Source organism: Anomaloglossus baeobatrachus, chromosome 6 (assembly GCF_048569485.1).
Source record: "Anomaloglossus baeobatrachus isolate aAnoBae1 chromosome 6, aAnoBae1.hap1, whole genome shotgun sequence".
Taxonomy (NCBI): domain Eukaryota; kingdom Metazoa; phylum Chordata; class Amphibia; order Anura; family Aromobatidae; genus Anomaloglossus; species Anomaloglossus baeobatrachus.
Window position 1 is genome coordinate 60,065,101 of NC_134358.1, and position 17,564 is coordinate 60,082,664.

Genomic DNA, 17,564 nt, shown 5'->3' on the forward strand with positions numbered 1-17,564 from the left:
ATCACGGTGAGATAGCATTATAAGTGTAAAATAGAAACAGGATGAAGTGTTACTTTAAGACTTTTATCCATTGTGTATATATAACAAAAAGACAAAAAATGAATTTAGAATTTTATTGTTAAGATTTTGCATAGGTTTTTGAATGGCGCCCTGGACAAGCCAGGTCGTCACAGAACTAAACCAACACACCCCACACCCCGGTCAGGCACACCGAAGCCAAACACAAAATCCTTGTTGCCTTCCTCCAGGGGCTGATGTCCACACCAGGGGGTGGGCCAGGCAGTTGGTCCCGCGCACCGAGGAGTTCACAGTCCTGGAGGCGGGAAAAGGAGTGGGAGCAGATAGAGTTTGAAGTGGAAGTGAGAGGAAGTAAAGTGGTAGAGGAGCAGTCTGAAGGCGGTCCGGGTGTGTGGCCCGGACAGAACAGCAAGGTTGGCAGACGGTGGTGACAGTCTGCAGGAGAGGCTAATTGGAGAAAACCGTAAGGACCGTGGATGGGCGGTGGCCCGGCGGTACCGGATCGGAGAGTAAAGAGAAGCCAGCACCATCCGGCAGGGCTTACGGACCCCAACAAGGCTAGGAGTCGCCGTTGAATTTGTCAAATCCATTAGCGAAGGGAACCTCCGGGGTTTCCCAGCAGTCAAGACCCGATTGAAGACAACCGCTCAAACCGTAGAGGGAAACACAGTCACCGGAAAGGCTACAGTTCCCAGGGCCAGAGCCTGCGGGCAAAAGGGGCTCCCTCAGCCTCCATCCAAGCTGGGGAGCAGGTTACCGGTGGGAAGCCATTGGAACCATAACACAACACAGGTGCAGGGAAAGGCAGTCACCATCAACCTGCCGGGAGGAGAAACACCGCAGCCGTCTGTGGGACCCGTCCATCTAGCCGTTTGTTTAACCGGAGACTTTGCATTCGTCATTGGCTGAGTGAGTACCACTGTGCCGTGCGGCACAGCGCTGCCCTCGCGACCCTGCACCTCACCAGGCCCCGTAACCCGCCTGCCATACATCCCTACCTCCCTCACCGGGCCCCGGGACAACCAACCCCCTATCCAGGGAGGGAAAAACCAACATCCAAGCTGCTCCCTGTCATCGCTCCCGGGATCCCCGTCCAGAGCAGTGGTGGTGTGACCAATGTCACCACAACTGTGGGTGGCGTCACGGATAATATTTCTACACCCAAACCACCCCCTTTCACTCACAGACGAGGAGTGCCGCTCGAGTCCCCGGGATCCGGCCCACCGCTCGAGCCACCACCGAGCAGCAACAGCAGCAGCAGCCGGACCCGAGCAGTGGGTGAGCGCAGCGTCCCCTCCTCCGCCCACGACATTTGCGAATGTATGTTCCTACATTCCCCATATAGTCTTCAATATTTATTTAATTTTACCCTTTCTTTAATCCCTAGTGGATTTAGAATGTCAGATAAGTAAAGCCATTGTGTGTTTTAATCCTATTAATCCTTAGACCTGAATTCTTCTTTGGCACCTTTAATCTAGAATTTCAGAGTTAATGCATTAACAAATATCAAATGCATGTTACATCTATATATGGGTTCAAATTATGTAATCTCTATGTGCATAAAATGTCCAACTTCAAAGAAAATGAAATATTGTCGCAGATGGATTCTTGTATTAATAAACCAATAGCACATCCTGCATTTCTCATTGTGGTGACAGCGGTGTCAGGCAGTGACAATAGACCCTACCGGTGCTCCAGAATTATGCAGCTGGTCTTAGAACCTCAGCTGATAACAGGGATATAAATGCTGATAGCTGGACTCTAGTAATTTGTATGAATTCAATTAGTATTACCTACAAACACAGAAAGGCATTTGTCAATGTCAGTGTCCCATACAAAATTCCATTACTTTCAAATGGAATGCTTTTCCGTAGTAAATGGGATTGCCGTTTAGTTTAACTGTTTCCATGTAGGGGATCAATTTATTTGACTACATTTTTTTACTTTCTACATTGTTTTATGTTACGTCATCTAGGGTGGAAATGAGAGCTATTGTAAATATTTATGCAAAGAATTTGTGTGCCATGTCCTTACGGTAGCATAGGCAACCATATTTTCAAGAGGGGGCAAAAGGTTATGCAGAGGTAGCAATCAAAATGGAGCCTAAAGGGGGCTCTACACGCAATGACATCGCTAACGAGATGTCGTTGGGGTCACGGAATTCGTGACGCACATCCGGCCTCGTTAGCGACGTTGTTGCGTGTGAAATGCAGGAACGACCGTTAACGATCAAAAATACTCATCATATCGTTGATCGTTCTAATCTCAAATATTGTTGCTGCTGCAAGACAATGTTGTTCGTCATTCCTGCGGCAACACACATCGCTATGTAAGCAGTAATGAGGAACGACCTCGTACCTGCGACCGCCGCCAATGAGGAAGGAAGGAGGTGGGCGGGATGTTACGGCCGCTCATCTCCGCCCCTCCGCTTCTATTGTGCGGCCACTTAGTGTCGCCGCTGTGACGCCGCACGAACCGCCCCCTTAGAAAGGAGACCGTTCGCTGGCCACAGTGATATCACTAGGCAGGTAAGTCCGTGTGATGGATCCGAGCGATGTTGTGTGCCACGGGCAGCAATTTGCCCGTGACGCACAACCGTCTGGGGCGGGTGCTTTCACCAGCGACATCGTTAGCAATGTCGCTGCGTGTAGAGCAGCCTATAGTGCCCAATGTCACGTCTTCTGCATAAGAAGTCGTTTATAGTATATCATGTATATTTGTCACAAGGACATTTCATGATATAGTGCCTTTTTTGGATGTTCCTCTTTGAGATCCAGGGAAATGTGTGTGTCAATCAGGTTTTGCAGGCTATATTCACATAAAGGCCATGGTTCCACTTTTGTTTTGCACAGACGAGTGCCATCTGGTAAAACAGTGGATTGCACACACTCCAGTGTAAAACTATGGGGCAGCTTCTATCTGCAATTGATTTCTTATGCCATATCAGCATGATTAATGAATCGCAGCATGCTGCGTTTGGCAGCGAGTCTCGACTCACATGCACCCATACAAGGCTATGGAAACGTGTCAAACATCGCATTGCACTCGCATGTCATCTGACCACAGTGTGATGTACGCAGAGAAAGGCCAGGGAGGAGATTGGGAGAAAGTGCTCCCTCCCTCTTTTCTGCAGCTGTGATCTGATCACAAGATCGAATCACAGTCACATAACTCTTGGCTGACGCTCATTGCAGAAGGTCATTAGTATATTGCTTCCGATGCTCGTGCATTGGAAGCTATGTGCAAGTGGAACTGAGGCCATATAGTAATCATCAGTTAGAATGAATCCAGCAGCAATCCATTGGCAGAAAAGTTGTTCAAACATAAACATTTTGTCCGACTTCAAAAAATAGTTTTTTGCAGGATCTCTTTTTTTGATATGGGAGTTTATGGAAAATGGATCCGTTAACTGATTAATATTTATTTTCCATTTGAAACTGATCTGGTAGCAAAAAATGGATCCTTTACAAATGAAAAAAACCTCGAATAACTAAATAGCAATCAGTTAACGGATCCATTTTTGGTAGACTCCAATGTTAAAAAAACAAATCTAGCAAAAATCATTTTTTTTCAAAACAGACAAAAAAGTTGTGTTTGCACTTTTTTGCCAATGAATGGCTGATTAATCCGATGTAATGGATGATTACTGGACATGTGAACTTAGCCTGACTATATAAGCAACCCCAGAATGAGGCTGATTACATTCACTGGCAGTTCTGGTGCATAAAGTAAGATGGCTCTTTGTAGGCAAAGGGAGAAAAATAACGAAGAGTGAATCTTTTGAAATTCAAATTTGCTAGCTTTTCCGAATTGAAAATACTGCAAAACCTAAAATTGTCTTGGACAGACATATTGGACGATATGAACCCTTCTAGTACTAGAGTTTGCTCATGAGATGCTTGAACACATGGCTGGGGCTGAGTGAAATGAAAAGGCAAACTCTTGTAAAATATTGTAGCTGGGAATTATACTTCCTGAATACTCAGGCAGTAGTATTCTGCCTAAGTCGGCCATAAAAAAAAACTAGGATAATGTCAGAGGTGTTTGCAGGGTTATCAGAGTAACCAGGCTTGGATTAGTGCAGAGGGCCACAGACATGTGAAAAGGGAGCAAAACCTAGCACTGGATGTCAAGTGCAGAGTAAAATATGTCCGTATATAACGTGCAAAACACGCGATCAGACCTATGGGCAAAAAACATCACAAAAAAGGGGGAAACACCGGGGTTACGATACAATGGAGGTCCCTGCCGCTAGGGAGAAGGGTGAGGGGACACCTCCTGCATTCACCTCAAGCTGACTCCTGAGCTCCCTAGTGTCCCTATACAAGGGTCTTTCAATCTGTCAGTGAGCAGGATACCTGGGTCCCTCAGCTGGCCCTAAACACACCCTGTCTAGTGAGTAGGTCAATGAGTACACTAGACTCGCCACTAAACTAATATACACAGAGGAAAAGGAAAGAAAGATTGGTGGAATAAACAGAAGGATACAAAACACGAAACCACCATAGAAGACAGACTATAAAGTAGCAGGTGGATGGGCACAAGAGAAAACCTCAGCAGATCCTTCCACCAGCTTGGCCAAAGTAGAAATAATTCTAACAGCAGCAAGGACTGCTGGGTAATCTCCAGTATTGAACCTAAATGTGTGTGAGCCTAAAGCAGCAACAGCTGACCTGCACTGCTCAGAGCTGCTGGCAACAAAACCTGAAATTAACTCATGAGATGCTACAGAAAAGGAAACCTCAAAACTATTGGAGCAACATGTTCATCTCGAATTGTCCTCATACCTCTCTTCCTGCTCCCTCTTTGACTGTCTACAATCTGGCTTCTGACCCAATCATTCCACTGGAACTGCCCTAACAAAAGTCACTAATGATCTACTAACCGCCAAGGACACTACTCTGTCCTCCTCCTCCTGGACCTGTCCTCTGCCTTTGACACAGTAGACCACTCCCTTCTTCTACAAATTCTCTCATCTCTGGGCATCACAGACTTGACCCTATCCTGGATCTCCTCATACTTTACTGACTGAACTTTCAGCGTCTCCCACTCTCACACCACTTCCTCATTCGCACCCTATCTGTCAGGGTCCCCCAAGGCTCAGTTCCAGGAACCCTGCTGTTCTCAATCTACATGTTCGGCCTCGGACAGTTTATAGAGTCCCATGGCTTTCAAGATCACCTCTACGCTGATGATACGTAGATCTACCTCTCTGGACCTGACATCACCTCCCTACTAACCAGAATCCCACAATGTCTGTCTGCTATTTCATCCTTTTTCTCTGCTCGATTCCTAAAACTAAGCATGGACAAAACAGAATTCATTATCTTTACTCCTCTTCACCCAACCCCCCCACCTGACCTATCCATCAATGTCAATAGCTGCTCACTTTCCCCAGTGCCACGTGCTCGCTACCTGGGAATAACTCTAGACTATGATCTTTCTTTTAAGCCACACATCCAAGCCCAAGAATGGATCTGCACATTAGTTTCCCAAGAAGCTGCAAAAACCCTAGTGCATGCCCTTATTATCTCTGGCCTTGATTATTGCAACCTCCTGTTCTGTGGCCTCCCTTCTAACAGTCTTGCACCCCTACAATCTATTCTAAACTATGCTGCCAGACTGATCCACCTGTCCCCCCGCTACTCCTCGACCTTTCCTCTCTGCCAATCCCTTCACTGGTTTCCCATTGCCCAAGGACTCCAGTCCAGAAGCCTAAGCATGACCTAAAAGGCCATTCACAACCTATCTCCTCCCTAGATCTGTGACCTAGTCTCCCGGTACTTACCTGTATGTAACCTTCAATCCTCGCAATATCTCCTAATCTACTCCCCTTTCATCTCCTCCTCCCACCATCGCATCCAGGATTTCTCGCATGCCTCCCCCATATTCTGGAATGCTCTGCCACAACATATCAGACTCTCGCCTACCTTGACAAGCTTCAAAAGGAACCTGAAGACCTACCTCCTCCAACGAGCCTACAACCTGCCGTAACCGTCTGATACAGCACCGCATGAACAGCTCTACCCTCACCTACTGTATCCTCACCCATTCCTCGTAGACTGTGAGACCTCACGGACAGGGACCTCAGTCCTTCTGTACCTGTCTGTGCCTTGTATTGTCTATGATTAGTGTACCTGTCCCTATTATGTATACCCCTTTCACATGTAAAGTGCCATGGAATAAATGGCGCTATAATAATAATAATAATAATAATAATAATAATAATAATAATAAATGAGGAGTCTAGATATAGATGGGAAGTTCCAGTCATAAGGAGGTCACTAGTCTTAAAATACCAGGGAGACTACTGTGACACTGGGACAGGCGAATACCAAAGTGTGAGCATTTTATTATTTTTAAATTCTTTTTTCTTCTCACCCCCCTCCATCCATTATACTATGGGGTCTCAGAGAATAATAAACATATTTTCACAGGAATCTGCATAATTTTCATTTTGAATAATTTTATTTGGATGAAATCAAATCTAGCAGATTTACCTAAAGTAAAATTCAAGACATTCACTCATCTCTATCTGATATCTCTTCTCATAGAACATAATTAATTTTTGGAACCCTGTATAGGTTCCGGTTTACATTTCCAAAATTTTTTTTTGCCTAAATGTGGAAAAGTTGGAAGGCAAATTAAGCATGTGCAATATATTCCATTGTGAATAATTAGCTGGCAGCTGACAATATTAATGTGTATTACTTATTTTTCAGCCATTGGCCTCGACTCATGTTCAGAGCCACTAATGCCAAGTAATGGGATAAAAGTCGGTGACAGATACATGGTCGGGGATGTGGTGTCCTTTCATTGCGATCAAGGATATTCTCTCCAGGTATTGTCATTTATTTTACATTACCTTAAAGCGCACCAGGATTTTCGTATTTAACCTACAGTTTGTTCTATACTGGCACTATCAGGCTGATTCTCTACATATCTTTAGTGGTCACCTCAGATAGTTAGATGAAATCCAAGAAAGTAAAGTTTATAAAATCATCAGCTTATTGAGTGACAGCAGCTGAGGATCAGATAATAGCTGGGGGATATTCATAGTTATCCCCTCCCCCTGTTAGAATTAGCATACATTTTATACAATCTATTCACTTTTTCCCTTACTGGACCTGTGTGAGGTCATACCCATGGGACCAGAAGGGGCAGGGCTTCAGCCAACAAAGCTTGATACCAGGAAGCAACATTTTTCTGTTGGTTGAGGCCCCACCCCTCCTGGTCACATTGGTATGACCTCATACAGGTCCTGTAAGGGAAAAAGTGAATACAGGTATGTATAGAATCAGCCTGATAGTGCCAGTATAGCACTGGCTTTAGGTTATATTCGAAAATCCTGGTGATTGGTGCGCTTTAATTGTATTTGCATTTTGCTAATTAAAGTAACCACATGTGTAAATTAGTTATTATTGAGATTAAAGAGAGATGGTTGTACTTTGACTTTTATGAAAATAAAAAAGAAAAAGATTTAATATGCCTATTTATATTTTTGAGAACGTTTTTAGGTTGGGAATTGGATCCATTATTTTACTATTATTAAAAAAGGTGAATATGTGATAATTTCTTATTAATGAAAATGTCAGTTCGATAGGTTTTCTTTCTCAAAAAGTCTACTCAAGCTTCCATTATTTTTGCTTATTTTTCATTCGTACGCAGATTTATCAAATCTGTTACTAAAACTGTCTTGTTGCCCTTAGCATTTCTTAAGCTGCTGTGGAAAAATGAAAATTTTACAATAATTGGTTGCTATGCGCAACACAGACAGTTTTACTGACAGTTTTGATAAATCTGCCCAATTGTCTCTAAAGATATCTCCTAACCTTATTACTCGACCAAGTCATTCCTGTAACAGTCTTAAAGAATATGGACACCTTTGGGGACTTTTTTGTAATATTTTTGTAATATTTAAGTGCAAATGTTTGCTCTAAGAAATTTTTTTTTTTGCAATTTAGTTTTATTAACAATGTTCCACCATTTCCATTTACAGATTGTTTGTATCTCGAAAAATTGAATGATGTAACTGAGAATCTTTCAATCAGTTCCTTCTGAAGGGAGAAGGAACTCTTTGCCTTTTTCTTAGCTCCACTTCATTTATGATCCTAAAATTCAGTCCAGCCCTGATGGGATCTGTAACCATAACAGCATAGCAAAAAAAGAGAGTTCAGCACTACTGACTACACTGACAGTAAAGCGGGCTTTACACACAGCGACATCACTATCAATATCGCTGGTGAAAGCACCCGCCCCCGTCGTTTGTGCGTCATGGGCAAATCGCTGCCCGTATCGCACAACATCGCTAACACCCGTCACACGTATTTACCTGCCTAGCGATTTCGCTGTGACCGGTGAACTGCCTCCTTTCTAAGGGGGTGGTTCTTGCGGCGTCACAGCGGCATCACTAAGTGACCGCCCAATAGAAGCGGAGGGGCGGAGATGAGCAGCCAGAACATCCCGCCCACCTCCTTCCTCATTGCCGGCGGCCACAGGTAAGGTGAGGTTCCTCTTTCCTGCGGTGTCACACATAGCGATGTGCGCTGCCGCAGGAACGACGAACAACCTGCGTCCTAAAACAGCAACGATAATCGGGATAAGAACGACCGGTCAACGATCAATGATTAGGTGAGTAATATTGATCATTTAATGGTCGTTTGTGCGTTTCACACGCAACGACGTCGCTAACGAGGCCGGATGTGCATCACGAATTCCGTGACCCCAACGACATCTCTTTAGCGATGTTGTTGCGTGTAAAGCCCGCTTTATACCAGCAGCATACAATCACCAACTGGAACAGAGAGCTGGGACATGAAAAAAGTAGGGAATGCCGTTAACAAGAGCCATAAAGGTACAGTCCACCAAATCCTAGAAGGAAGAGAGGCACTCACCCAAAATAAAATGCAATGTCTTTTATTTCATGTAGACATATGAGGGTAGGGAGAGGATGCAGGAAGCAAGGATGACGGCTGCCATTTCACTCTTAGAATAGCGCTTCTACGCGACTTCGCTTCCCGAATCCTCTCCCTACCCTCATATGTCTACATGAAATAAAGAAACTACATGGAACAGCTATATTCAGGTGCGGGAGCACAGAGATCATATAATCAAGGACACGACACTAGCGGTATGCTTTTGTAACCAGGTGCTTCAGCACCAAGTAACCCATCTATGCAAGGGTGCCCAGCCTGACTGCCGGTCATGACAAAAGACTAATTATATGAGCGAAAATGTGAGCAAGGCCCTACCTAAATTGGTCGAAACGTTGTGTAATTTGCCGCACAATATATTGAAAAAATTTCCTTCACGCATTGCTGGCACTACTGCTTGTACAACATATATGTGAATAAACTGTGAACACTTTTGCAAGAAAATCCCAGTGAGTGCGGTAATTTATAAGAATATATATGACAAGGGATTTTCATCCCATCTACCAGCACCTCTTTTGACCGAGTGATGCACGTCATCATCACCCATACATGAAATAAAGGACATTGCATTTTATTTTGGATGAGTGCCTCTCTTCCTTCTAGGATTTGGTGGACTGATCTGTAACCATAAATCAGTACACATATGGCAGGAGACAAACTAGAGTATGGCATCTGATGCAGGAGCATCGGATGAGAGATGCTAATGACCCTTCGCTCCCACTCTGCTACTAGTGTGAGCCAAGTATCATGCAACTGTAATCCAATCTTGAAATCAGATCACAGCTGCAGAGGAGAAGGAGGGAGCAATCTCTAGAGATGAGCGAACCTTTGGAGCTTTGGTTTGCTGTCAGCTAACGAACCAAACCTTCACTTCTCTGAACCTTATCTGATGAGGTTCAGAATCAGCGATTGGCTGTTTTCGTCTCTGCCCACATACAGCCAGCCACTTCATGGAGAGGGCTCCTGAGCGGGCTTTTACAAACTTTTTTCTTTTTTGCACACTTCATCCGATCACGCTGTTGATACATTTAGTGCAAGCCATTCATACACTGCAAGCAGCTGGCACAGGGCTGAGAACTGAGCATACCTGAGCACAGCGTTGTTCACACAAGTGAAGTTCGCACGTAAAGCATCCGAATCCCAAACTTGAACCTTGATTTTTAAAGTTGGTGTTCAGTTCGAAAACCAAACCTCAGTTTCGCTCATCTCTAGTAATCCTCCATTGTCAGCCTGTGCATATATCACACTGCAGTTGAATGTCATCCAAGTGCCATCCGATGTTTCTCTCGCACCCTTAGACTTGTATGGGTGCCAGTGAGCCAAGATTCACAGACAATAGCAGCATGCTGTGATTTTTTTCCTCAGTTCGTTTAGGAATGAGGAAAAACTTGCTGATCTGAGCTGCAACATTGTCTTACATGGGTCCGAGTGCATTGTGAGATTTTCTCTCTTTGCACTCTTGCGAATCATACACCAGTGTGACTTTACATTACAAAAACATACAAAGAACTACAAATGCTTTTATCAGATGGACAGTTGGATACGTTTTTTTTCAGCAACAAAACCCAATGGCCAAAATGATTTCCAGCCCAAAATACAAGCATTTGAATACAAATAAAAACTGTAAAGATGTCAATTTTATTAAAGAAGCCCCATTTGTTCTCCTTCTTTACCGTTTTTATTATTCTTTTCCTCCATAAAAAAAAACCACTTTGGAGCATTTGAGTTGGATGAATTGATTCAAGGCACTCCAGTCCATAGGCTCGTGAATTTCTTACCGTCCAGATCCCCGTGTGGTGTGTGATTAGCTGTACTGGTGCAATTTCATAATTGAGGCATGGGACATTTATGATGTTGCTCCAACCTGGCTAATCAAAAGTCGTGCTGGGGACCGCAGAAAGTTAGAGATTCACGCACCTGTCATCCAGTAGCCAGAGACTACTGACCTGCCGATAAACTGGAATCTCGCAAATCAATCTGCTCAACTCTATCCACCATTTTCATGTGATACATGGACACATTGATCTAAGTGGACAACATGTAAAGGGTCACTTGCCCTGCGGTGGTGCTATACAGGAATTGAGCACTTACTGCAAGGTTTCCATGTAGATTTCTGCCAATCGCTAAAGGCTCCAACATCTTACTATCTTGGTCTCGGATTATTCATGGTTAATGCTTTTAACCATAAAATATTGTTTAAAGAGGAAAATTCTTTGGACAAACACCATTTATAAGGATTACAAGCAAAAGTGTAACCATGTTCTTGCCAAACTGACGATGGATGGAGTGTGTTTAAATCTGATGTGGGTCTTGTAACTTAGCACATTTTTATATACCAAAATGCTGCACTTTGCAATGTTACCACATTTTAATTTATTATCTGTTTTTCCCACAGGGACATTCTCACATCACATGCATGCCTGGACCAGTGAGAAGATGGAACTACCCAATTCCCATATGCATTGGTAAGTGGTGCCTAACAGAAATGTATTTCTTATGCATTGCTTCTATAGTTCCATCATATTCTGTAGTGCTTTACATACATTATCATCACTGTCCACACTGGAAAACCCGCACAAACACGGGGAGAACATGCAAACTCCTTGCAGAAGTTGTCCTTGGTGGGATCTGAATCCAGGACCCCAGCGCTGCAACACTGCAGTGCTAACCACTGAGCCAAAACTTTTACAAATAGCTTATATTATTTATATTAGAGGTGAACAAATTGATACGTGGAGGATCTAGTTTGAGTTGAATTTCCGTAAAGCACCACTCAAGCACTTTTTTTTCACCTCTAAAGTGGTGCTTTAAATCTAAAGCCCCTTTCACATATCAGTTTTTTGCCATCAGCCATAATCTGTTGTTTTGTCAAAAAAACGTATCAAGCGCTGGATTCGTTTTTTTTCTCATTGACTTGTATTAGCGACGGATGGCCCCACATTTCATCCGTCTTGCGACAGATCCGTTAAAAATGTTTGTCCGGCCGCTGCAGCCGACATCCACATGAAGGTTATTTGTGTGCGTCGAAAAAACGAACAGCGACGAATCCGTTTTCATCCGTCATTTGTTATAATGGAAGCCTATGGGCGCCAGATCCGTCACAATCCATCAAATGACAGATTCCGGCGCCGGGTCCGTCTTTTTATAATCAAGCATACTCAATGTGTAAATTCCATTCTGGTCAGAAAAGTCTCTCTCTCTCCATCGCATCAGTTTTACCACAATCTGTGACGGATGCGTCGCATCAGTCACACAACAGATTGTGACTGATGCAAAAAACTGATGTGTGTATGGGGCCTAAGTCCTCTGCTGATACTACTCACCTTCAGGCGGTTTCATCTTTCTCCAGTGTTGCTTTGGGAAGTCTCCTGTGATTTGTGACCTGCTGGCTCCTCCAGTGTTTCACGGCACACCGGAGGTCACAGCTCAATACAAGTCTATGAGGGCCTTGTTCTGGCTCTCATAGAGCTGTATTGAGCACTTGTGATGTAACTTCTTACTTCCAGACAGTCAGAAGTGACAATCAAAAAAAGGGCTGGATGATTTCCTCTGTACACAAAACATTGTTGGTTATAAATGACTTAGTGACTAAATGTAGAACTGGTGGAGGAAGGATGAACTGGATGGACCTAGGTCTTTTTTTCAACCTAAGTAACTATGTAACTATGTAACACTATGTAACTATGTAACAAGAAAGCACCAAGAGACGGGACCGGCGTCTGTAAAAGGTGAAGCCACCGGAAAGTGAGTATATGACAAGAACCAGGGAGCTTAGATGTATATTTAAATTTTTATATACATGTCCAGTGTATATACAAGTCAGTAAAATGGTGCAGATTATAGCCTGCCTTTGTAGGGTGGATGCTTTGACATTTCTTGCTATGACACAATCATATGATATAAGATATGTAATAGTTCATCATTTATTATAAGAAAACACTTGCTAGTCTATTAAACTAACTGTCAATCAACTATTAATCTCTTTAGCACAATGCGGTGGAGCAATGACTGACTTCAGTGGGGTGATACTCAGCCCCGGATTTCCAGGAAATTACCCAAGTAGTTTGGATTGTACTTGGACAATCAAACTTCCTATAGGCTTTGGTAAGTAAAATTCTGTTTTTCTGTCTTTGCAAAGATTTTGAATATTTCTTTATTTCAGTCAATTAACCAATATATACAGTACTTATCATACACAAGCTTCAATCTGCTGACAGGTGAAGTAAATAACTGGGATTATCACATCAACCAGTTTTTGAACATGATGTGTAGGAAGCAGGAAAACTGAGTCAGTGCTAAACAAGAAGTTTAGTTGGGTGTCCCTTGCATGCAGGGGTTAGTACTTATCAAAAAAGGTCTGATGTCAGGCATTTGCTCTGAAGGATCATTGATGCATGTGTAAAGTGAAGGCTTGTCTACCTGATCCAACCCCAAAGCAGATCTATTGAATAGCATTCTAAAAAGTTAAAGTGCACCAATCACCAGGATTTTCCTATATATCCTAAAGCCAGTGCTATACTGGCACTATCAGGCTGGTTCTATACATACCTTAGTTGTCAGCTAGGATGTAGATGTTTTGAAACACAAGCAAATAAAATTTGTAAAATTATCAGTTTTTTGAGTGGCAGCAGCTGCTGATCAGCTGATAGCTGGGGTGGATATTCATAATGATTCCCGCTTTCCTGCATGTCTGTTCTCCTGCAGTTACTTATGCTAATTCTATTAGAAAATCATTTTACTAAGTGACTAGAAGGACCTGTGCTGATGTCATACCCATGGGACCATGGGTGGGTGGGGCCTCAGCCAGCATAGCTGATACCAGGAAGCAACATTATTATTTTTTTCAGTACAGGCTGAAGAAAACTAAAACTGACACATGTACATAAATTGATTTACAATAAACAGAATAGTCTCAGTCTCCCAGATAAAGGCCGATTCTCTGCATTTCCACATGTTGCTGTGTCTATATACTGTGTATGTGATGCGAGTTTCGAAATACTTGGATTTGCGATACTCGTAACAGGTACTGTCTAATACTCGTATGCATTTCGAATAGTGTGTGCAATGCAAGTCAATGGAGAATACTTGCAATGTAACGAGTAACCCCAATGCCGCACTATTCGTCCTTGGACTTTCGGTCATGCGCACTGTGAAGAAGAGTATACACATCCCAGCTTCAAACTGGTGTAGTGTGCATGACCAGAAGTCCGGTGATGTTCTGATCATGCATACTGAGCCGAAAACCAGCGGTGGCAGCAGAAGTGAGAGAAACCATGCCTCTGATGCGGCGCATTCATTACCAAGTTAGCACGCCCACAGGGGCATACTTACATCCTAAGGAGGTCGACTAGCCAAGGGAAGTAACACATTTGCAACTAGTCTCATCGCTCATTAGCATATCATAAAGGATCTTTAGAAATACTTTTTCTAAAGATCTCTTTATGTATGCTCCTGTAGCCTGGAACGGCTAGGCAGGGATTAGACATATGCACCAAGAACCGCTCTTGGTTCTGGGTACATGCAGGACCTGACAGGTTCCCTTCAAATGATCTACCATCTATAATATACATATATATATATATATATATATATATATATATATATGTATATATATATATATATATATATATATATATATATATATATATATATATATATATATATCTGACTGCTATTCACATCACAAGCACAGACATATATAGCATTAACAACTCCAAGCAGAGTATCACAAAAGTATATATATATATATATATATATATATATATATATATATATATATATATATATATATATATATATATACTGCACAGACCAAAAGTTTGGACATATCATCTCATTCAAAGAGTTTCCTTTATTTTCATGACTCCGAAAATTGTAGATTCACATTGAAGGCATCAAAACTATGAATTGAGACTTGTGGAATAAAATACTTAACAAAAAAGTGTGAAACAACTGAAAATATGTCTTATATTCTAGGTTCGTCAAAGTAGCCACCTTTTGCTTTGATTACTGCTTTGCACACTCTTGGCATTCTCATGATGAGCTTCAAGAGGTAGTCACCGGAAATGGTTTTCAAGAGTGTACAAACCAGTAATCAAAGCAAAAGATGGCTACTTTGAAGAACCTAGAATATAAGACATATTTTCAGTTGTTTCACACTTTTTTGTTAAGTATTTCATTCCACATGTGTTATATCATAGTTTTGATATCTTCAATGTGAATCTACAATTTTTAGAGTCATGAAAATAAAGAAAACTCTTTGAATGAGAAGGTGTGTCCAAACTTTTGGTCTGTACTGTATATCTCCATATATAGAGAGCTACAAGTGTAGCTTACACATCCATGAAGACAGCTGATCGGTGCTAATGTTTAATATAAAACTGTATATAAAAAGTGAATTGTTCTAGTAAATAACACAATAGAACCTCGGCTTTTTCTCCAGATCGGAGGACACAGGCCATGAAAACAGCAGCAGTGCAATAAACAGCTGGAAGTGCGCGTTACATCTGCTGCTTTAATTAAATGTATCGTTAGGTAATGTAACGTACGTGATTTATCTTATCAGGTGTGCATCTACAATTTGTCAATTTCTCCACTGAAACAATACACGACTACCTGGAGGTACGGAGCGGACCTGCAGACACCGGCTCTGTAATTGGCAGGTTAAGTGGTCCTCAGGTCCCTGCTTCACTGTTCAGCACAACCCATGAGACCAGCTTGTATTTCCATAGCGATTATTCTCAGAACAAACAGGGATTTCACATCATTTATCAAGGTAAGCAACACACTTTGCTATTCTAATGCAATCAATAAAAAAGTTTTTAAAATGTGCATTTAGTAACTTTGTGCGCAGTTAGTACATCTATTTATATCCCGGCTACAAGTCTGACAGCCAAAGTGCTTGGGGATTTTGGGTGTAGATAGGAGAGGATCTGTCTGTGCTCATAGTGAATTAGAAAGTTTATTCGGAGCAAGCAAAAAAATGGTCAGAAAGAGTCAACAGTCTGAAAAAAAGAGGTTTTAAAAAGTTTTTTATGGTTTGCAAAAAAAGGAATAAAGGCAGGTAAAAAAAATAAAAGTAAAATTAAAATAATCAATCCAAATAAAGATCACCACTAGCGCGGTAGAACTTTGTATCGCTTTAAAATTAATATCATATTTATTTGCTAATTTCCATTGCTGGCACAGAGGGGGTACCTGCCGTACTTTGTCCTGTAAGGGTGATGTCCCTAAGATGAGACTGTTGATGCCAATGATTGACTGCAGAGGTAACATGCACATGTTTGGTATATCATTACTGCAGGAGAAGTGGTTGACCACCATGGAGAACCTAAGCAGCAGCGCTTGGAATCAGCAGGAGCTTTGATTTTTTTTTTTTAGTTAAACCCTTAATGACCCATGACGTGCACTGTCTCTCATGGGTCATTTCCCTGCGTTTGATGCTGGCTCGCCCATCGAGCCCGCATCTTTCCCTGCCCATGTTGGCTGATTTAATGTACCTATAAGGCTACTTTCACACTTGCGTTGAACGGCATCCGTTGCATTAACGCATTCCGTTATAGTTTTTTTTATTGACTGTACACATCTGGGCATGCGCAGTTGTGTAAAGATAGTTGCGTTAACGGAATCCGTCACCATGGGCGTCCATTATAAAAAAAACGGACACCGATGGAATCCTGCAGGTTGCGTTTTCCTGACACTTCACCAAGCGCAGAAAAAAGCTACATGCAGCGTTCCATCCGCCAGGCGGAAGCAACGCAGCATCATCTAACGGATGCAACACAAGGCCATCCGTTGCTATCCATAGCTAATAGAAGTCTATGAGGAATCAATGGTTTCCTGCAACAGTTACCGTAATTCCTCAAAGATTAGCAACGGATGCCATTCAACGCAGGTGTGAAAGTAGCCTAACAGCCACGGATGGAATAGAAATCCTCCCATGACTGTTAACCTGTAAAATGCCACTGTCAATCTCTTTGAAAATTTGAACAAACAAAACAAAAGTGCAAACATTAAAAATTGCCTGGTACTTAAAGAGGTTGACCTCTACTTTAGCATTGATGACCAATCCTTAGGGTAGGTCATCAGTGCCTGATCGGTGGTGTCCTCACACCCCTGTCTATCAGCTCTTGTCTGTGCTGGTGGCCATAGCAGGCAGCTGAAAATGCTCAGTTCTGGAGCTGCGGTGCCAATGTATTGCAGCTGCAGCTGGGTACTGCAAATCTACCTCCTATTCAGATCAATAGGCCCTTGCTGCTATCAGAAGATAGAAGAGCTTCTGAATTGAAAATTTCCAGCTGCTTGCTACCGCCACTGAAAGCAGCTAATCGGCGGAGAGTCGAAGATTCACCGATGGGACATTGATGATCTGTCCTAAGGATAAACCATAAATGTTAACAAAGTTGTCAATCTCTTTAAGGGGTTAAATGGGTGGTTTACTACACAGCATAGTGGCCACACATCGATGTAAACCTCTCAAAGAAGGAGTTTCCCTCCTAGTCACAGCCCAGCATCCTGCGTGCTCTCTTCTTCGCTGTAGAGTGCCGCAAGCATGAGCAATGCTGGGTTGTGTTGAGCGATGAAACGTCGCCCATCCCAATTACTCAGGGAGAC

General features: G+C 42.6%; 1 protein-coding gene across 7 annotated transcripts in view; it reads left to right on the forward strand.

Annotated features, from left to right (window-relative positions):
- CSMD3 (CUB and Sushi multiple domains 3) overlaps positions 1–17,564 on the forward strand; it is a 2,007,504-nt gene that overhangs the window by 1,618,369 nt on the left and 371,571 nt on the right. For all 7 annotated transcript variants that reach the window (XM_075352941.1, XM_075352934.1, XM_075352935.1 and 4 more), the window contains 4 exons: positions 6,741–6,859; positions 11,347–11,416; positions 12,939–13,055; positions 15,517–15,726. In XM_075352941.1, coding sequence (XP_075209056.1) covers positions 6,741–6,859; positions 11,347–11,416; positions 12,939–13,055; positions 15,517–15,726 — 516 coding nt within the window. The remainder of the gene's footprint in view (positions 1–6,740; positions 6,860–11,346; positions 11,417–12,938; positions 13,056–15,516; positions 15,727–17,564) is intronic.